Source organism: Schistocerca piceifrons, chromosome 4 (genome assembly GCF_021461385.2).
Source record: "Schistocerca piceifrons isolate TAMUIC-IGC-003096 chromosome 4, iqSchPice1.1, whole genome shotgun sequence".
NCBI lineage: Eukaryota > Metazoa > Arthropoda > Insecta > Orthoptera > Acrididae > Schistocerca > Schistocerca piceifrons.
Window position 1 is genome coordinate 428,889,465 of NC_060141.1, and position 22,957 is coordinate 428,912,421.

At 39.4% G+C, this 22,957-nt stretch overlaps 1 protein-coding gene across 1 annotated transcript in view; it reads left to right on the forward strand.

Annotated features, from left to right (window-relative positions):
- The first annotated feature begins 1,202 nt into the window (after positions 1-1,202).
- The window catches only part of LOC124795028 (polyisoprenoid diphosphate/phosphate phosphohydrolase PLPP6), a 59,608-nt gene continuing 37,853 nt past the window's right edge, over positions 1,203-22,957 (forward strand). The window contains exons 1-2 of the mRNA XM_047258799.1: positions 1,203-1,355; positions 21,601-21,749. Of these exons, the coding sequence (XP_047114755.1) occupies positions 21,612-21,749 (138 nt within the window). The 5' untranslated portion in view covers positions 1,203-1,355; positions 21,601-21,611. The remainder of the gene's footprint in view (positions 1,356-21,600; positions 21,750-22,957) is intronic.

The following is a 22,957-nucleotide window of genomic DNA, read 5'->3' on the forward strand; positions in this document are numbered from 1 at the left end:
TAGTCGATATATTTTGCATATTTTCATTCAGTAATCTCATATGGAATAATGTTCTGGGGTACTCATCTTTAAGAAAGAAAATCTTCATTTCTCAAACATGTGCTGTAAGAATAATGTGTCGTACTCACCCATGATCATGTTGTGGGCATCCATTGAAAGAGTTACGTGCTCTGACTACGGCTTCACAACATATTTATTCTCTAATCAAGTTGTTTGTAAACAGTCCTCTATAGTTCAAGAGGAGCAATGATGTCCATAATTACAATACCACAAGGAAAAACGAGATTCATTAGTTCACATTAAGGTTTTTCTTACAACAAAAAGGGGTGCACGGTGCTGCATTAAAAGATTTTGATCAGTTACCCAGTGATACAAAATGTGTGACATACAGGAAAGTAATATTTGAGAACAAACCGAGAAGGTTTCTCCTTGATGAGTCTTTCTATTTCATTGAAGGAAATTATTATTGTAATTACCAAAGGGTGGCGGGTAGGAATCACTAACTCATATCTGCATATTCAAAAAATTAATAAAATTAAAAAAATCTTATAAATGTTCAGCACGTAGCCATATTTACAGATTAATTTGCGATGTGAATGTAAAATGACTCGTTCAATATCATTACAATTTATAGTGCAAAATGATCCATAGGTTGTGACTCTTAACTAACTAAGAAACTAACAAACTTCATGTATCGTAGGCCCTACTACATTGGGCTTACAAAGATATGGAACGAGTCAGTTTTTATATGCAGAGTACAATTCCTTTCACAATGGTGTAACATTTATAGTACATCTGAATTCATATCGGTACTGAATTTATTTTTTAAGAGACACTTTACGACCATACAGAGAACCAGATAGAGAGTCTAAGGTAAATAACATTGTTAATAACTAGACTACCGTAAATAATTTTAAAATCATATATTATTTGATTGTATTAATATTATATAATGTTAAATAACAAAAAATATGTAGTTTACTGGCTTATTAGGAAGTAAATTATAAAAATCATTTTCCAGCAGAAATATTTTATAGGAGTCTCATTTTTTTGCTGATCCATGGCCTTATTTGCAGAGGAAAGGCTTTGAAAACGTCTTTTCCGATGACCAGCCGTATTTTCCAGCCTTGTTGACAACCGAGGCGCTTAGATTCTATATTCTAGCTTCTTGTTGTCAATGACCAAGAAAACATTTTGTAATATCTTCGGTTTTTAAAAATAAATACAGACGATAGTCATCTTTGGTAGTGTCGTGTGCGTGTGACTGACGTCTGTTTATGGAGATTATGCGAAGAGATAAAGCGTCTGGAAAAAGCGAAGATAAGAGATTCAGCTAGACAGTGATTTAACTACAGGTACATATACTCAAATCTGAGTTAAGTAATCATATTTTTGGGTGCAATTTTTGCGACATTGCCGTTCCGGTCAAATGTTTATTTTAGTAATAAGATATATTTCGATGAAATAAATCATTAATAGAATTATCTCAAATAGATTCATTCCATTATGCCAGTGAAGAATGCTGACAGTAAATAGTGTGGATCTCAAGACGAATGTGACTTAATGAATATTGCATCTTATTCCAGGGATCAGCGATTGAAATGTTTGCACAAGACTGTAGTTACAGATTGTAGTCGTACTTGTATGCGCCTGTCAACGCCCAGAACATAACTGGAATCCATTGGCGAGCACATAGTACTTGTATTAGTGCCTTCACGTGAGCGTGCTATTAAACGTATCACTTCTGTTTGCGAATCAGCCCAGAAAACGCGACAAGATCATGAGATCAAGTTACAGTAGTACTTTTACGTTTGGCGCAGTTAACTTAGAATTCCGTTTAATTGTTAATTTTTTTTTCTTTCTAGGAATTGAGTAGGACTTGGCCATTCACTATTATGTTAATTTTTCTGGAAGGTAGTTTAAATCTGGAATTGTTTCATTTAGAAAGTGTTGCAGTAGTAGTTTGTATACATACTGTTCGCGTACGACATTACTGTAACTTCTGTACGTACAGCATGCTGGGTTCCTTTTTGATTTGGAATAATGTAAGTTAGTTACGTCCTCCATTGATCATTCTTACGGGATGTTTCCCTTCAAATTGTTACCAAGTAATTGTTCTGCATTACACCCAATTCAGTTCCTTAAGTTAAACATTGGAACTGAAACCGTCGTAGGACGGAAAAGGTACATTTCCGGGCATGGTTCCTATTCAAAATATTATGTACTCACTCCCTCTGCAAGTTCGGAAATTTCCAAACACCCTGTACCTCAGCCTGAGAGAGTGGCACCACTATAAAAATACTGAAACAGATCGCACTATACAAAACGAAAACCAACACACAAAATAAAAAGTCGTGAAAATCAACTGGTATCGACAATACCACTTGAGCTCTATAGCTGAACACCAAATACCAATAAAAACGTCACAAACCAAATCACACTAAAAAATAACCGTAAGCAACGCCAATACACATACACAAAAAATTGTGAAGACCAACAAATCACATCATCATTGTCAATTGACCCGTTCAGAGTACCACAGAAACATAACTAACACCAATGTAGGTAAATCAAACTCCACAATTTCTACCACTCACAATCCCAGACAATTACCAACAGATAACAATACAACAAAATAGTTCGTAAAAAAACTTCATTAATACCAGTTTCGATATACAAGACATGCACGTCATACATACTACAGTTTACAAAAATTGGTTAACACCCCCCGATGATGCCACACATAGCGATCCCTGGTCCAGGATTCAGCAACTGTGTCAGTCTGGTACCTTCTCACAAACAGAACACGTCACTTCCTGGGCACTTAAACCAAATAAAAATAGGAGTATAATTGTGCTCAACATGTTGCCCCTTTGTGACATGCAGAGACTTATTGGTGAACATTGTTGTCTTATCCCTAACAAAGAATCAGATACAAAATTAAATCTACAACAATAAACAACATATGGCAATAATACTTCCAAACCAGAAATGAATCTGTTGCCCATAACTGCCAACCAATAAACCACCTCAAAGTCTTCCAATATTATTATCAGAAGCAGCACTCACAGAGTCCAATATCACTAACAACGCTCATAAACAATTTAGAAACATAAACATCCCATACTAGAATGTGCTGCCACATACTCCAACACAACCTATTCAAACAGGATACATTTCAAGTACACTGCTACACCATGATGTCACCCAACACAGTTATATCACAGAACAAAGCAGACTGTTGGAAACGAATGCCTGAGTTGATCCCAGTCGGAGGTGTAGGAACTTGCAGATTGTTTGAACTGGTCTCAAAAATGTATGCGAGAGTAGACTTACCATCAGAATTTAAAAAATATTTTCATTGAGCTTCCAAAATGCATGAACAGATATATGAAAACTTATCGAATGTTGAGTCTAACATCTTACACTTACTAATTGTAGACTACGGGGTTTGTTCAACCAGCATTGGGATGAAGTCATAAAAATGATAGTTATCCAAGATACATCAACAGAGAGTTAATATTCTTCAAATTTGCACTACTGGCAGCACTTTTTTCTTCTGTAAGCTGGCAACCACAAGGCTGGTCAGATGCTTCTAGGAATGTTGCTCATACCAGCTCAGTGATTGTGAAATGTTTTTCAGCTTCATTTTGCTCTGTACTAAACCAAGAACTATATTAGGCCTATTGACGGTGGATAGCTCAAATGTCAATGAAAATGGTCACATGGTGTTCCTTCTGCAGTTTTTGTCATATCTTCAGCACTAGCTTTGCACACACCAGTCACATTTGCAAATCATCAATCAAAATGGAATTTACAATTGATTTGATAAGTATAATTTTTATGCTGTTAAACTTAACTGTTGATCACAGTCAAAAAGTTCGTGCGCTTTGGTCAAAGTTTCATCTTTTCAAGTTGATATCAGATATCCACCTCATGCTATAGTTGAAGACCACATCAGAAGTCACTGTAGTGGATTTGTTCAATTCAGTGTAAAAACTGAGGACACACTACTGCTTGGTGGTTTGCTGCATCTAGACTCTCGACTGTAGCGCTTAACGTACTGACACTTAAGAAATGATTTTCACACTGAAAAAGCTTTGAGGCAAATAAATTGGGGTCTCCTTACTCATGAGAGACAATGTCTTGCCCGTAGAGACCATGCATGCTCCATCTATTATTAATATTAGCTGGAAAAAAGTCAATCCTGATCACATCCTGTGTGATAAAATTCTGAATATGGAAAGAAAAATGGAAGACATTCCAAATAAATGGTGCTGATTTTTTTTGTGGATCTTCATAAAGTCTTTGACACTGTCAAGTTCATTAAATTGTACAAAATTCTGAAATGAACAAAGTAATGCATAAATAAGATAGGTTTTCCTTCTGAAAGTAAGAAATGGCAGCACATCTAATATGCTGTGTTTAAAGGATCTATGTCTATGCAATGCAAACTACTTTGAAGTGCATTATGGAAGGTACTTCCCATTGCATCACATTGGGTTTTCTTCCCATTCCATTCAAATGTGGAGAGCAGGAAGAATGCTCTCTTGAAACCATTGTATGCACTGTAATGAGTCTAATCTGGCCTTCATGATCACTATGGGGGTAATATGTAATGGCTGTAGTGTATTCTAAGTTCCCTCATTTACACGGGTTCTTGAACTTTTGTAAGCAGGCTTTCACCAGATAGTTGACATCTCTTTTAAAGTGTCTTAGTTTTTCAGCATTTGCATGATACACAGCCGTGATTCAAACAAACCTGGTCAGCATTCGTGCTGTGCTTCGTTCTTTGTTCTTGCTGAATACCCACTGTCAGCCCTATTTGGTATAATCCCAAACACTTGAATAGTATTCTAGGATGGCTCAGCAGGTATTTCACGAGCAGTCTCCTTTGTGTACTGCATTAACTCAGTATCCTACCAATGACCCAAATTCTGACACCTGTTTTACTCGAAACTGAGCCTATTTACAGCAGAGTCCCACTAATCCAAACCATGGTAATCCGAACGATCGGTTAATCCAAACATGAGAAAAATGTTAGTCTGAGTATGGAAAACTGTGCGGTAAACTCCTGTACATACACACTATTTTAATTTACACCGTACAGTAAACATGTATTAGAAAAATTGGCAAGAAAACATGAGGTTTAAACAATGCATAGCAATGAAAGAAAAGCTTTCAAACTTAGTAAAATACAGCAGACATTTTATCCCTACTTTTTAGATGACAAAAACACTTTTTTTTTTAATGAAGACAGCTATTATATGCACTTAGTTGCACCATTGTCTCATACTCATCAAATCAGCAGGTGTAGCAGTGGGCTGTTCCCCAAATAACATAGTGCGAGGTCAAGGGCTTCTGCTGCATCACTCTCTGGCACCAGCTCTCCTTTGTCGCTTTCAGGCTCATTGTCACTTCCGTCACAGCAGTCCACTTCTTCCTGGTCTCGAGTCACAGCAGCAACTAAATCAGCATCAGTAAGGTTCTCCACACATGCCCCATCTGCTGCCATCTACTCATCTGCATCTCCTTCTCTAGCTTCTTCACATCCAGGGATTGTCTGTATCATTAGCAGCAGATTTTAGTCTTGATTTCAGCTAGGTTGCCCTGAAATTCAAGAGATGTCCAGTTTTCTCCACGATTTTCTCAGAGAATTTTCTGAAATTTTCTGCCGTGCCTCAGCGGCCCAATAAACAGCATCCTTCACATTGTCTTTTTTATTTTGTCCACTAAAGGAAAGCTATAATCTTGGACCAGTATTCTTAAAAATTGTTTTCTGTAAATCAGTTTTAATATTTGCAGTACATCCTGGTCCATTGGCTGTAGAAGTGGTGTAACATTCGGTGGCAAAAACTTTGCCACATAATTCCTCGGTGCTGGGGTGAGATGGCATGTTATCTTTCAAAAGGATTGCATGGGGAGACAAATGATTTTCCTTAGAAAACCGTTGAACAGAGGGAACAAACTGGCCGTGAAAGCATTGTTTGAACAGCTTACCATCCATCCATGGTTTTTTCTGGTTACAATAATATACAGGCAGGGACTTTGTGTTGTAGGTTTTAAAAGCTCTGGGCCTAGCAGATTTGCTGATAAGCATTAAAGGCAGCTTGTGATTACCAGCAGCGTTCCTGCACGCTAATAAAGTCACACGATCATTGCACATTTTAAAACCAGGAACATGGTCTTCTGCTTTTGATATCAGGCTTTTTGTTGGCAGTACCTTAAAATTAAGGCCAGTCTCGTCAGCGTTATAAATTTGTTGGTGAGAATACTTTCCTTCTCATCATTTTTCCAAACTCACCCAAGTATCCCTTTGCTGCATCACGGTCATAAGAAAGCTGCTCTCCAGTAATTGTTAGGTGACGGATTCCATGATGTTATTTGAATCTGCCCAACCATCCCCTACTCACACTAAAAGACTCATCATCATTCATTAACTTGTTCAGGTAAACAGCCTTCTCCTGAACCAGTGCTCTACTCAAAGGAGTTCCCCTTTCTCTTTCCTGCATAAACCAAAGGAAATGAGCTGCATCCACTTTATCGTACTGGGGCTGTTTCAAAGTCTGCTGAATTTAGTGTTTTTTCCTGAAGACGTTGCACAGGACTGGTCAAGCTTCACTTGGTTCTTCTCCCAATCACAAATGGTTGCTTTACCAACACTCATTTCCATTGTCAGCTTAGATACATTCTCACCATTGTCTATCCACTTCAAAGCATTTAGTTTTTCTTTGAGAGTTAACATTGTATGTTTCCATTTACTCATGACAAAATACATACACCACTATATCTGAGCATATACAATACAACTGTTACGCATGCTAGCGATTAATAACTAACATAACCATGTGCTTTGCAAGGCAACTGGTAGTGCACCGACCTCAGACACTACAAAGGTCTCAACAATGCACAACAACAAGGGCAGGGAGTGAAAGAGCCATTGTCCCCACACTTGTTCCTATTTGTTACCATGGTGTACCTGCTTGGTATACTTCATTCTAGAAACTAATCACCTTAATTCTGGCTAATCCAAACAAATTGGTAATCCGAACAGTGTCTGGTCTCAATTAGTTCGGATTAAAGGGACTCTGCTGTATAGTTAACTGCATCATTTATAGGAGATATAAGGCTAATATTAACCAGCAAAGAAAATGCTCTTCTTGGAGCATAAAAAAGGTGAATAGGTCTATGTTCCTCTTTAGGAGACTCTGACAAAAAGTGGGGAACCTGCTGCCCCAATCCTCTTTCAACCTTCCTCACCAAAAATTTTAATACGGAAACATATTCACACTCTTTTAATACAGAACTTTCTAAATCCTTTTATCCAGTCTAGCTTTGTAGTTAAGCCTTCATACTCGGCACCTCCCTCTCACTGTGACTGTGTGTATATGTCTCTCTCCCACTGTCTCCTTTTTCTCTCATAATTTCCTGTACAGTCCACTCCGAAATGCACCCTGTCCTATACCTGTGTATTAAAGTTTGCTGAGAGGTTGGATGTCATCAAGACACCTGCATCCCCAAAGAATACATATAGTCTCCACTCATCTGTATTTTACATTCTCTCTCTCTCTCTCTCTCTCTCTCTCTCTCTCTCTCTCTCTCTCTCTTTGCTGTTGTCTTCATCCACCTCTTTCATTGCCACTTCCATTGAAAATGCCAACTTATGATTTGTATTTTAGAAGGGTTAGAAATGTTTTACTCAAGTTGCAGTTTTCCAGTTTTACGTAATTTTTGGCAGTCCTTTATTTTTGGGTATGTGAAGACCCTTTCAACCCATTTTTGGTCAGTGCAGTACAATCTTGGAGATATTTGTATAGGTTTGAAATGTCCATTACACAGAGACAGTGCTTCATAAAGTTTTATTTGTGAAAGCATCTTTACTAAAAACATTGTTTGGTGGCCTCAGAACCCTTGCCATGACTCTGGAGACCTCACCATGTGTTCACTATGTCAGTTAAAACTACATTTACCCATCAGATTGGGTATTAGGAGCACAAGTGCAGTGAAATTAAAACTCTGGATCTCAATAATGGATAATGATATTAAAAAAAATTAAGTTCCCCAAGAATACCTTCTTAAGAACATATGGTAAAAATTTCAACAATGTGCCATGAATAGACATTACAGTAGTAGCCATCTCCACGTCTGGTACTTTTCATACCCAAAAATCATGGTTTTTTGGGGGTTTCCTCAGGAACCACCCATGAATGTATACTGCTTTTACAAGATTCTTGAGGTTCACCCTTGACCACATTTAATGCAAAACAACCAATTAATTTGCCTGGGCTGAAGGATGTGTATAATGTTTAAATTTTGACCCTGTACTATAGGATAGCTACAGAATGTCCATTCTTTTGATAGGTATGCAAATGATTGCTAGGCCAAAGGCTACCCAAAACACTTGACCCCTTTCCTCTGTGGTCAATAAAACCTGAAATATGACTGCCTAAAAATTCACATTTTTGTATGAGGTTTTTTTGGAACATATTGGTACTTCATCTGTTGATATCTGTCAATCCAAAATAACAAGCTTTTTTCTTCCTACCAATAAATCCCCAATCCACAGCTTCATTTGCTGTCCAATATGATTTTAGTTATATTCATAAGTTTTGGTTTGGTAATGACTCACAAGCTTTCCAGAAGTTGAGAAATACTGCATGTACATGATTGCATTAATTTTCATTGATCCGTTACTGTCGTATCATAAAAGTGCAAGTTGGGTTTCATGTGACCAATGTTTTTGAAAGGTAATTCTGTCATGGAAATCTCACTACCTGGGAGTTTAAATATTGGTGTAGGATTCTATGGCAGATGATGCCAAGGATATTTGGCAGTAGTTTTAGTGATCACTGCTGCTCAGTAGTCTTCCCTGATGTCTTGAGATATCGACCTCCTGGCCAGATTACAGTTCTTAGTGTTGAACTGTATGCGACCCTAAAGGCACTGAAGCAGGAGGTATAATTGAAACAAGAATCTGCTCTGATTCCATTGGCACCCTACAAGTATTGCAGCAAATGTACCTAGCAGAGGCAGTGATCTAATTAATACAGGATAAACTGCTACTTCTCTGAAGAGGAAGGTAAGCAGGTATCATCCTGCTGTGTAGCATGTGGGAGTTCGGGGATATATGTTACCAGATGGAGCAGCCATGGAGGCCTGCAGGAAACTCAGTGTAATTCTGTGTGCCACACCTGTGCAGGCTGTCATTGCGCTGTTTAGTCAAAAAGCCATCCAACTGCGGGAGGAGGGGAGGCAAGGCATAAGGGATGATAAATTGTGGTCAGTGAAGCCAACTATTTGGCTGTCGTACCTCAAACCACTTATTCTGATGGGATGAAGCCATCCTGACCCACCTCCAAATTGGACGCTGTTCATTAACACGTGGCTTCCTACATCAGCAAGATGATCTTCTAGTCTGTGGTGTACAGCTGACCATAATTCCAGTTTTAATAGTGTGTGTTTCATGTTCATACCAGAGGGCAGTGACTAGTGTAAGTGGGAACCTGTCCTCTGTCTTAGCTAATGGTGGGATGAGTGTCACAAAGCTTTTAGAATTGTGTCCATTTGTCTGAACTCTGGCCTAAGTCTTAGATGGAGGTTTTGGTGTGGCACAGTGTGTCTGGTTCGTGAATATTTTAAATTGATTTAATTATTTTTGAATGTGTGTCACAAAATAACTTCCCAGAAAATTTTCCTTTTTCCCAGTATAGTTTCTAGTTTCTTTTTAACCTTCAGCAATTTTAACCACACCAGTCCCATCATATTTTCGCACAAGCCCTGAAGACCTCGATGTCATTTGCTCACACTATTCCGTCATCATCAACTAATATCTATGACACACATTTTGCAGTGGTGTGATAATTAAAGTGGTGCAGTAATCCTGAATCTTAGGAAAGGAAGTTGAAAATGGAGTTCAGTTTTACTGCTTTTGCTTTACTGCCCTTAATTTCAGTTCCTGTTACTTGAGTGTTTTCATCAATGGTGACACCAACAAGCTCATTGTACGACCAGAATTTCTTGGATTTTAGGAGAGATCCTTCAGTAAGATTCAGCTATGCTTGTTGTTGAAAGCTCCTCCCATTGCTGTTTCGGCAGTCAAAAATATGTTCCATTCAGCATCTCTCTATCCATAGGCTTATGATTTGTCTTACATCTTTTATGCAGTTGTCACAATTTTCTTAGGATATTCTTCACAGACTATGTACCATGTACTGTTTCTCTCATCGTAAACTATTCTACAAGGTACACACCTAAACCGTGCTTAGTCAGTTATTATTTTAGATGTGAGCACAGTTCCTGTACATGCTCTTGCCCAGGGCAAATGTTTAGAGTTCCTCTTGAAGGTTTGGCATCACTGGCTCCTTATTTGGCTTATGGGGCAGCATGCAAATATTTCTGCTTGTTTTACTTGCCCATTGTACTTTAATGATAATTGTTGCTACAAATGTCTCTTTGTCATGTAAACCAATTTCATAGTGGACATGCTCAATGTGATTAGGCCTGTTTCCATCATGAGTGAGCTTCCAAACTAAATCTACATCTATATTCTGCAGACCACTGTGTTGCACAGGAAGGATGATTAAGTGCCTCTGTGTTGTAATTAGTGTAATCTTGTCTTCGTGATTACTGTGGGAGCAATATGTAGAGGTTTATGATATATTCCTAGATTGACCACTTAAAGTTGGTTCTAGAAACTTTCATATGATAGACATACGCTATCTTCAAGTGTCTGCTAGTTCAATTCCTACAGCATCTTCATGACTGTCTCCCTTGGGCTGAACAAACATGCGATCATTTGGGCTGTCCTTCTTTGTATCCTTCAATATCCCCTGTTGGTCATATTTGGGACAGGTCTGCTCTACGCAGAGTTCAGAGAAAACATTCAGTATTTTCACAGGACTTTTGTCATGCCCTCCACATACAAAGTAATCTACTAGTGAGATGATGTTTACTCTAAAGCTTACGATTACATCTGGTTCTGGAATTTTTTCCTTTGTGAGAGTAGTGGATAGCAGCAATAATTTAATAATGGAAATAATCAAAACCGTATGTACATGCAATCGTGATCATGGTATGCTCTCATCCTTGGACAAAGGAAACAAGTCTTTTGGTTGTGATTGAAAATAACAAATCCAAGTAATATGTGAGACATAGCAAAATTCTGTTAAAGTTGTCAGTACATTACTCAAAATAATGTGAAACGCAAGAAAATCTTAAAGCTCAATTATATATGACAGATAAACAACTGCAGAAATATATTAAACATTGGTATTATAACATTCTTTGTTCAGAAATTGTAATTATAAATTAAAAGCAGTTCAGAACATGGAAATTATGTCTGAAGTTAACATAATCAGTAAACATTATTATGTCATGGAACTAACATCAGAATGAACTAATATTGCAAACACATTATTCACTAGCAAGATAATTTTGCCGTACTTGGGGGTGTGTGTGTGCGCATGCCGTAACAGTATATAAATAGTTTTACTTACAGTGGTTGGAAGACAAACCTAATAAGCAAAGCAAATGGCACACTACTTACAATCTACTAGAAGAATACACTTTAATCTCTTGGTGTGTAATATTTTGATTGAGAGATGACAGAAAGATACAAAATCTAGCTGGGATAAAAGAAATGAAGCACTTATGTGACTGTTTGATCATTACACTTTGGGAAAAAAAAGAAAGAAATATTGCTCTGCTTTGCATCACATCTGTGAGTACGTAGAATGTAATTATGTCACATTGAAATTTGTGACATTTTGAACAATGACATTCTGACATAAGAGAGACAGAGCTGTGTTACACTGCAGTCAGTGAGAGGAGGGATGATATAATTTTGATCCTCTATGGCAGGGGACTTGTCACAGCATTAGAAATGATGCATCAGCAGTGTGACTCTTACCATGGCCAGTTGTAAAGTGAATGAGGGTGGATGTAATAATCACATTCAGTGTTTGAGACACACGTTGTAACACATTCATCCACAGCAACTGAATAATGTTTCCAACATTTAAACCCAAAGACACTAAACACTGTTATCATCAAACGACTCCGACATGTTGCGTTAAAATTTCCTTACTAACAGACCTATTGTTGATAGTTTTGCACACAAGGTTTCATGCAAATCTGACATATCTGCACAGGACTATGTTCTGGTAACCTCTAAAAGAAAAATATATGTAATGCAGAACTTTGTTAAACAATACAAAATGAAAAATCAGTTGTCATTAACACAGCCTCTGTTCAGTTTGATTATACACATTCACATGTAGTGAATTAAGGAGTAACGCTAAATTGACAACTCAGGACAGTATTGCTATTTATGTTCAATACCTCTTTAAAAAATAATTTTTATGTCTTTGGTCATTGAGTGTCAAAAATTTTGATTTTAAACTTTTCCTGATAGACTTAAAGCATATGAAATCACATTATTGGATAGTATTATATATTTAATTTGGAAATCATAGCCTTGCATTGCTAGAGCCTGCCTTGTATTAGGTTGTGCATTAGCCCGCACTGCAACAGAAACAATATGGTGTTCTGGTCAGGGGGTGCCAACCAAACAAACAAAACTGCAGTTTCTCAATGTCCCAGGCAATAGCAAGAGCTTCTTGTTTGACTATGTTCGTTGCAGTATCTGGTTCAGTTTTGTTTTTCACAGGATTTTTCTTGGTGACCTCTGGTGATATTAATCATCTGAGAGGCTTCACTTATTTGCACACTCCAACTTATGCAAATTTATGGTAACTCATAATTCCTGAAACCTTCAAAAACTTATCAAACATTTTAAATTTTTGTGGGATGCTTACTAAATTTTTGGGTTGATCTCTTTGCAGCAAAACAGTATGACCTTTGACTCTCGCTTCAGTTACGGCTCTTACAGATCCATCTTTCACGTCCACAACACGAACTGGATTGCAATATTCACTCTCAGAACATTCTGTGACAGTATTATGTAGCATGCAGTAAATTTCGTCATCAACTGTGCTGTGTTCTTGAGTTTCGAGACTTGTGTGTCAGCATGCATTGTCATCTTTTGGTTTCTTATCAGACCAAACATGATGGAAATTTGAATTAGTGGTTCACCCTTTTGGCAACACATCCATGAGAGTGACACCATCATTGTCCCGAAAGACTGTCACCATTACTTTGTCAGCAGATGGAACTGCCTTGAATTTCTTCTTTTTTTGTTATTGCAAGTGCTAGCAATCCAGTAACTGCCACCGAGCGAGGTGGCGCAGTGGTTAGACATTGGACTCGCATTCGGGAGGACGACGGTTCAATCCCGCATCCGGCCATCCTGATTTAGGTTTTCCGTGATTTCCCTAAATCACTCCAGGCAAATGCCGGGATGGTTCCTCTGAAAGGGCACGGCCGACTTCCTTCCCCATCCTTCCCTAATCCAATGAGACCGATGACCTCGCTGTATGGTCTCCTTCCCCAAACAACCCAACCCAGCAACTGCCTTTTTCTTTCTGGCTGAAAGTGATGCTCCTATGTTTTGTCAGTTGTAATGATTTCCTGAAGAAACACACTCTATTAGCATCAAACTGTTCCAGCAGTTCAGATGAAATGGATTGTCTTTAAATCTTATGGTCTGTTGTGAGCATTCATGGATCCCACCTTGAGCACATTTCTGAATACCCAAGATTGTCCATCATCACACATGTGCTTCCAGTGCTCATCAATAGCTGTAGCACCAATTGCCGAGTTGTGATCTGCTGGTCTGCGTGAACTATGACATCCACATAATTCACCATGTTGGAAGCAGTGGTTGAGATGAGATGTCCTGTATGTGGCCGATCATAGAGCTCAGTTTCTTCACTTCCTGATACTTTAACTTTCTACCCATCGCTGAACAATACTCATGTCAACTGTATCATTACCAAACACTCCACACAAAAAATTTATGGATGTACACAAAGCTTTCTTTTTCTGCAACCAAGAATTCAGTTGCAACACTTTGCTTGTAACGCATGTCTTGTGTAGATGCCATTTTGGTGGTTTATTGAAGCTCTGCCAATTCTCAGTATTGTTCAAAATTTCACACACATGCGAAGGGGATTTGAACCACCTACAAGAATGTTTTCCTTGGAATTATGAATGACAATTCATGGCATCTATCTCTATAACTTACTCATGTAACAATTCTATGACTCATATGAACACTTTTAGTGTTCAGTAATTGTCTTTTGAATTTGTTGTACAGTGGTTTCCAAAATTGTGCATTGTTGTTGGACACAGTAACCAGTGTAATTAAAGTGTTCTTATTTTGCAAACTTTCCCTTTCTACATAAAGTTTCATTGCTGTGCATTTTCACTTGACCAGAAAGGTATTGGATCAATGTTTGCATTTGTCACTGATAGTTGGGAACTTGTTTTAAATTCAGTAATCTCAGAGTTAATTATCTTTCTTGGTCTGAAATTCTGAGCACAGTACCCTTTGTTTTTAATTAATTAAATTATTGATTTCCTTTTTGAACACCACTAATCATGCTCCTTAATTCATTATAGCTTTGTTCAAACTTCTTATCGAGAGAATCTTTGGGTCACCTGCTGAATTTATCCATGGTGCTGATGTTCTTGTTCACTTCTTGTAGACTCCCTCCCCCAGGAGCACCTCTTTCCTTTCCGTGCTGTGTGTCTATCTTCCTGCTGTTCTTTGTCTCCTCCCTTGGGGAACATGTCCTGGGTAGTTTCAGGAATGTATTCTGAAGTTTCAATAGCCTGGCATTAGAACAGTCCCTCATTTGTTTTTCTTTGTTCTCCATATCCTCCACTTCTCTTGCTTTGATGATTGATTTTTCTCTTTGTTTCTTTTTCCTCCCTGTGCACTCCAGAAGGCCAGCCCATGCATTTGTTGTGTAGCGGGTGACAGGGTAACGCTTAATTCCCAGCACCAGGTCAATGGTGGGGTTTGCAAGTACCCACTGGCACAGGCATCGGTGATTGCCTGAACTGTTACCTTCCCAGCTGCCAGTTGGTCTGTCAGGAGTTCAGGAGGTTGAACAGCCACTTAAGGCAGGTGAGCCCCCTCTAAGAGGGCCTCCAGTTGAAAGGAGCACACCATCGAAGAACTGACAATCGTGCAGATTTTTTCGCAATGAGCTAATCACCATCTCAGTCCGCATTTACTAAAGATAAATAGAATGAGGCTACAGAATCCAAGACTCTCACAGCTGCACCTTGGTTCCTCATCATATTGCATACTGAAGGAGATCAGTCCTTTGCTACCGCTAATCAATTTATTATTCAGAAAGGTACTGATGCAATTGCAGGCCTGTGAAATCCTGCTTTCACTTACATAGTGGGTCTTTGCTTCTAGAGACCAACTGTGATTTTCAACCCCAGCATCTGCTTACTGCATCACTCCTCCATGTTTATCCTGTTCATGTCGAGGCCTATTGTATACTGAATTCTTTGCATGCTGTTATATACACTTGGCTGCTTGATGGTCTGACCAAGGGAGAAATCCAAACTTATCTCTCTGATCAGGGCATCACTGCAGTCATCGGGTAATGAAAAAGGTGGTTGCAAACATAGTGCCTACTTGCACTCTTTTTTTCACATTTGATTGATTAGTTCTTCCATTGAAAATTAAAGCAGACTGTGAAGTCATCATGGTCCAACCATAAATTCCAAACCCGATGCATTGCTACCAGTGTCAACACTATAACCACACTACCTAGGGGGCTCACCACTCTCTGGTGAGTAGCGCCTGGCTAACACGGGGCCACAGCCTTCACAGCACTACTTCCTCTTTCTGTACTGCAAACCTACACTTCGATTATCTCTTACTTCCTCTGCCTTTCTATTGGATGGTCCTTTTTGTGCAGCCCCCACTTTGGACTTGGTACACGAGTATGGTGTTGATTTCCAGTTTCACTCCTGGCATTATCTTCACCTTCCATTAACAATTATATGGTCTCCATTATTGGATTTGACATGCCATCTTTTTCATTTTAAGGAAGTATGTGTTGTGCAGGGAAGGTTGCCCACTGTGATGTATGCTCCAAGTCTGTGCCCTTCCACTGTGGCACCCTTCCTTCCTGTTGTCATAGTATGCCCCAAACCCAGCGCAGTAACCATCCTGTTGGGGGAGGGGGGATCTCTTGTCCATGTATACCAGGGAGTTATTGCCAGTTATGACTGGGGCAAGGGGACTCCCAGCAACAGAGTACTGGCCAGGTAGCCATTTCGGATGCTGGGTGGCACTCATGGGAAGAGCCCCCTTTCAGAATAGGCGGCACCACAGCAGATAGTTCACACATGAAGCAACTTTTTGCTTTCTCCTGCTGTTGATCACGTGGCCCCAGCAGTATCATCTAATGGAAAGGCCTCATGTGATGCAACAAAATATGATCCCAGTGTGTTCCCTTCCCATGCCTTGCTGTGGGAGGAACATAGGACTAGAAGAAAAGGACAGAAATAATTCCCCCCCCCCCCCCCCTCCTCCTGTACCAGGACCAATGGGGACACCTTTTTGTCCACAAAACCTTTATTTTTTGTCAGGCACATTGAAGAGAAATTGGGGGAGTTGCAGCCATCTCTAAGGTGAAGAGCGGTTCCCTCCTGATTAAAATGTCATCTCCTGCCCAGTCACAGTGTCTGCTCTCTTGTTAAAAGTTGAGACACATTCCTGTGACTGTCATTACCCACAACAGTCTCAATATGGTCCAGGGCATCATCTTTCACCATTATCTTCTTTTGGAATCTGACAATGAGTTATGGACCAACTTAGAGGGACAGAGTGTGCACTTCATTTGTCATGTCCATGGGGGACCAAAGTAAAACAGAGTTGCCACTGGGGCCCTCATCTTGGTTTTATAGGGTGACATGTCGCCTGAGAAGGTCAAGGCGATGGTCTACTAGTGTGATGTGGAATCCAATGTTCCTCCTCCTATGAGATGCTTCAAGTGTGTGAAGTTTGGACATAAACCTTCACATTGGACCACTACCCTGTCTGTCACATTGGACCACTACCCTGTCTGCAGAAATTGTGAACATACATTGCACGCGAACATTCCATGTATGTAAACTGCAGTGAGCTCGATTCTCCCTGCTCACCAGATTGCTCCATTTTTAAGCTTGAGGAGAAAATCCACTGGAGAGTCCATGATGACCTTTGTGGTAGTGACAACTTCCGAATCTTCCTGTCCCTTCATCAGCATTGCTTCCCTGGACAGCCACCCAGATGGGTTCTCCATAAAGCTGACTGGGATAGGTTTTTCTCTGGTGTCCTCCTTAGCGCCTGATTACAAGGCAGTATCGTTACGCTGTTCAGCATGCAACAGCAGCCATTCCTTTGGCAGCCAACCAAGCCACCCCCTCCTCCTCGATATACTCCCCCTCCCCCTCCCCTCCGGTCAAAAGACTGTACGCTGGTGGACTACAGAGATTGCTGCAGCCATTAGAGATCGTAGAGAGGCTCTCTAACACTGTAAGTGGCACCCTTCACTGGAGCATTTCATTGCCTTTAAATGGATCCATGCCCACATCTGCCACCTCATAAAACGATGAGAGCAAGAATCCTGGGAATGTTGGATCATGTAGCTTTCCATGTCAGGTGTGGACCTAATCAGACACCAAGTATTTCCTTAGATGGTGCCATTGTACTGATCCAGATGCTGTCGCCAACATTTTACAGAACATTATGTTCATGCATTTGCATCTGAGAACTACCATCCCACCTTTCACCTCATAAACAGTGGGTGGAGCGATTGCACGTATCTTTTACTACCCACTAGCTGGAGCCATACAATGCTTCAGTGAGTGGGAACTAAAAAATGGTTCAAATGGCTCTGAGCACTATGCGACTTAACTTCTGAGGTCATCAGTCGCCTAGAACTTAGCACTAATTAAAACTAACTAACCTAAGGACATCACACACATCTATGCCCGAGGCAGGATTCGAACCTGCGACCATAGCGGTCACCCGGCTCCAGACTGTAGCGCCTAGAACTGCACGGCCACTCTGGCCGGTGAGTGGCCACATACACAACCAAATGCTGAAACATCTCTCAGTGAATTGCCAGTGTCACATTCTTGCTCTCTTTAATCGCATCTGGAACAAGGATGAGTCCCCATCTTAGTGGTGAGAAAGCGCAATGGTTCCAGTAGCCTACTGAAACCAGTAAGAACCCGCTGGAATTGGACAGCACCAAGGCCACCCATTACATCCAGCAACTCATACTTTTTAATTGCCATATATTCAGATTCTCTCAGTGCCCTTCAGAACCTCTGTGAGCAGTACAAAGTCCATCCCTTAGTGCAATGGGTCCAAGAACGCTTCCACTTGCTCACTGTTGAGTGAACCACCTTGACATTCATGTGGCTTCCTCGTCCTGTCAATCTGACAGGAAATGAGGCTGCCGCAGTCGTCCTACCTTGGCTTGCTAGCTTTTCTTGTCCTCTCTTCACAGGTACAGGTTGTGGGGAGCTAAACCTCTCCCAGTGGCATGGCTGACCTCCTCTCAGCCCTCTCATCATGAAGAGGTCATTTTAACTAGATTGCAAACTGGACACTGTCTTTTTAGCTATTGCCTTTGTTAAGGGGTGATCCCCTACCACTGCATGCTCATTGTCATCAATCTTTGACTGTTTGCCATTTCCTGACCGAATGTCCTTTTTAATTAACTGCTCACATTTCAGTGTATGTTTTCTGTCTGAGTTATCAGCCATTTTAGCGAATGTTGTTCGGGCTGTTGACCATGTTTTACTATTTGTCCATTGTAGCAATATGGCAAAGGACACTTTATTTTTGGCTCAGGACCTCCGCTGTCTTTATGGCGTATTTTGTGGACTTTCCTCCAAGGAGAAGTCCTTGGATTTAGCTGTTTCCTTTCATTGGCAGAGCGAGGTGGCGCAGTGGTCAGTATACTGGACTTGCATTCGGGAGGATGATAGTTCCAACCCACATCTGGCCATCCTAGTTTAGGTTGTCTGTGATTTCCCTAAATTGCTTCAGGCAAGTGCTGGGAAAGTTTCTTTGAAAGGGCACAGCCAACTTCCTTTCCCATCCTTCGATAATCCTATGGGACCGATTACCCCTCTGTTTGGTCGCCTCCCCCAAATCAACCAATGAACCTTTTGACAGTCAAGCTTAACACACATTCGCTTTTAACTTCTTTTATTTATTAGTGTTGTAAGGTTACGACATGAACGCTTATGAACTCAATTGTTTTTGCGCCCTAAAACACAACCAAAAATCTACTTCTTGCAGAAAATAAAATGTCATTATTAGTTGCTGAACCTCTAGACAGTGGTGTTGCAATCTCCAGTGTTGAGCTTGGTATTGGCTTTGCGATTTGAAATAGTTCTGAAAGTTCATTGCTTTGATTTCAGAATTGTTACTGGTGTCAAAGTTCACAACCTTTTCCACAACCGGTCTTACACCCTCAATCACACTAATATTTTCATTGGCATAAAGCAGTTCAAAATAAGCGCTAATAATGTTGAACAGTTCCCTAGTGTACTACGATAGGAAAGCTCAATCCACACAATCTTCTGCAGTTCTCCAGCACACTTCACCCAACTCTACATGCTGTAAGCTCTGTTGAAGCTCACCCTGTGTTGCTGTGAAGATTGTCAGCTGGGACATAAAGATTTTCTTGGAATAGCATCCTGAAGCACATGTCACCTAGCTGTCTGTTTTCTGGTGTCCTGATAACTGTGACTAATGTTACTTTTATTACCAAAATTATTTGACTGTACTAGTTATTATGAATTGAAGCTAGAGGTTCTGAATAATGATAGCTGAAGGTTCCTAATAAAATGATGAACAAAATTTAAGCTTAGCCATGTTGATTTAGTAGATGATGGACTTCTATGAAGTTCACTTTTAATAAAAAGTCATATGAATGAAAATGCTGTGCACTAAACTATAATTGATTAGTTTCACCGACTAATACACAATATGGAATCATTTGATATCAGAATTTCTTCTATGTGCACAATAGTGATCATGAGTGCACACAAGATAGGGACCGACAACCATTTTCTCACCCTTCACGGCCTGCATTGTTAGTAAAAACAATTTGCTGAGGTTATTGGTTTTGCTGATGCACTACTGTTCCTGCCCAACATTAACGAACATACAGCTATAATTAAATAAAGAAAATAAACAAAACAGTAACTAAATGCTAATGTGAGTATGGTATACTCACACTGTACCTAGTATTATGAAAGTCCTACTGCTTTTTAGGAATGCTTAAAATGCTGGGCCTTTGTTGTAAATGCTTCACTAGTTGATCATTAAGATTTTAATAGTCTTCTCTGTGAGGGTGCAAAGACAAAACAAACCTAGACAAAATTGTTAAACTGTAATAATAAATAATAGTAGTGAGTGCTTTGTCAGCATTGTGAAAGACAGTTAACAGTAGTAAAGAAAGAATTCTCTTTATATGAAGAAGGAATATGCAGTGTGACTGAAGCAAATGAGTTATCAGTAGAAACTGGTACATGTGACAAAAGCTTTGTTCAAGAAAAGTGTTCTTGTGCTGTGGAATTGTGAAAAAAGTTTGTTATTGTGTACATCTGAAACTTATTATTGTCTAAAAGTGAATTTTAACTGTGGGATATCCAGAAAAGAAAATATTTGAAATTCTGTACTGTAGAAAAATGTTCACTATTTACATTAATAAGATAAAACTCAAAATGAACTACTGTAATGAGGGCTGATGTATGGCCCATGCCGAAATCAACTGCCGCTTGGAGTACCAGATGATATAGAGGAGACAGGGGGAGGGGGAGGCTAGATGCAACACAGGCACAAGATTTCGGTACATGATACATCACAGGTAGTAAGTAGTAACAGCCACATGAGGCACCAAACTGAGAGGGGCACCAAGTGCAAGATTTATATACAATATGTATCACAATTAGTAGCAGAAACTGACATGGGTGATAGCGTGAGATGGGAAAAGGGGAGGGGGAAGTGGGGGGGATGGCACATTATGAGTTGTGTGGTAAAATGTTCTCGAACTGATGCTGACTAATTAGGGCATTACTTTTCAGCATGCACTCATAATTGTCCACTAGCAAATTATGAATCTCCTCAAACAAAAATAAAGGTATACAATTTTAGACACACAGAAAACAAATTAAATAAATATCTGTTCCAGCTTTTTTTTCCCTAAATGTATCCACAGTGTAATGAATAATGTACACATTCCTAGTAACATGAGGTGTTGTCCTTGCAGCACAAAGGCAAACATTATTCACACAATATCCAGCTAATAATTACTGATATTACTAAACATAAAACAAATACAAATGAAAGACCTTGGCATATTATTGTTCTGATGCCAGCAACTCATTAGCATGTTTAAAGATATGTATATTATAACATTTACAGCAGCAATATTGGATCATGATGCCATGTGGATTGGTGCAGAGGTAACATGCTAAACTCGCATTCAGGAAGACTGGTTCAAACCTCTTCCAGCCATCCAAATTAAGAATTTCCATATTTTCCCTAAACCACTAAAGATAAATGTTGGCATTGTTGTCTGAGACCATAATTTTGATGTAATACTGTTTCTTCATAAGAAGTTTCTTATATTATAACTAATTTTATGTTCTTTGTATTTTCAGAGTTCACAAACATGGGCCAGAAGCGAGAGATCCCACCTGCTCTGCAAAAGCTCCTGGCCTTAGATGTTCATCTTACTAATCAGTTTTGTATCTGGGCTAATCACTTTTTACCACTTAAATCACTGAGAATACATTACAAATTTCTTGAGGTAAATACTGTGTTACAGAGTATTATTTAATTTTAGATATATTTTACTTTTAATTGCTTGCTAGTTTTGGTATCTTAGTGTCTTGACGAAGTTAAAAAAAATTATTTGGTTCTACATAGGTACTTTTACCCAGCATTTTATATCCAAAATCATCATCACTTTATTATATCTCAGTATTGGTTCACAAGTTTTATCAAAATCTCCTTTCCGTGATTTTCTTCATCTGTTTCTTGTAGGACATGCACTTTATATTTGTCTCCACCAAAATCATTGGGATGACTCTCTCCCATACCCAGATTTTCATCATTTCAATTTCATGGTTTTAATCACTGTCCAGGTACTGTCAAAGTGGCACAGTGGTTAAGTCACTGGATTAACATTCGGGAGTACAGCAGTTCAAATCCATGTCCAGCCACATAGATTTAGGTTTTAAGGCAGATGCCAGGATGGTTCCTTAAAAAATGACACAACTGATTTCAGTGTTGCTGTATATTGCCTAATTGGAGCCACAACGCGTAGATGTTTTGAAATACCCCGCTGCATCCACTTACGTTAATCTTTCTTCTTTTCCATTCTACTATCCAAATCTCCGTAGAGCAGGACACTCCAGACAAGATTCAGAAAGATCTTTAATGATCTGGTATTCATTGAATTGGTAATTGAGATGTCCATCCTTGTTCTTGAAAATTTTTCCATGAACTTTGGTGCATGCAGTGTGGTGTGGTGGTTAATATTGGTGGCTGGTCTGCAGCAGAGCATTGGTCCAAACAGGACCACCACCAATTATTTGTTGTATATTATTTGTTATTTCTGGAAGGTCTCAAACTTTCTTATCTTTGTAACGTTTCTATATTCTGAAACATTCTGTTTGTATAAACGGCAGCACTCTCTTGCCAGTAGTTCAGTTCTATATTGACTGTTTGTAACAAACATGGTTTCATTTGCAAAAGGTTCTACTCTGTCATTGATGAGCCTGCTTTTGAATTTGGACTTGATTCTGGTTACATCATCACATTACAAGTGGAGGGTACACCGTGTACCCTAACATCTACATCACCGTGTCTCCAGTTAGGCAGTGTAAAAGCTGTTGCCTACAGACAGGAAGTAGAATACAACCAGTGCATTGTTCCTAAGATCCATACATTCAGGACACCAATGTATTCCTAAACAACAAGAAGTCCGTTGCACATCAACTCTTTAGAGATTTA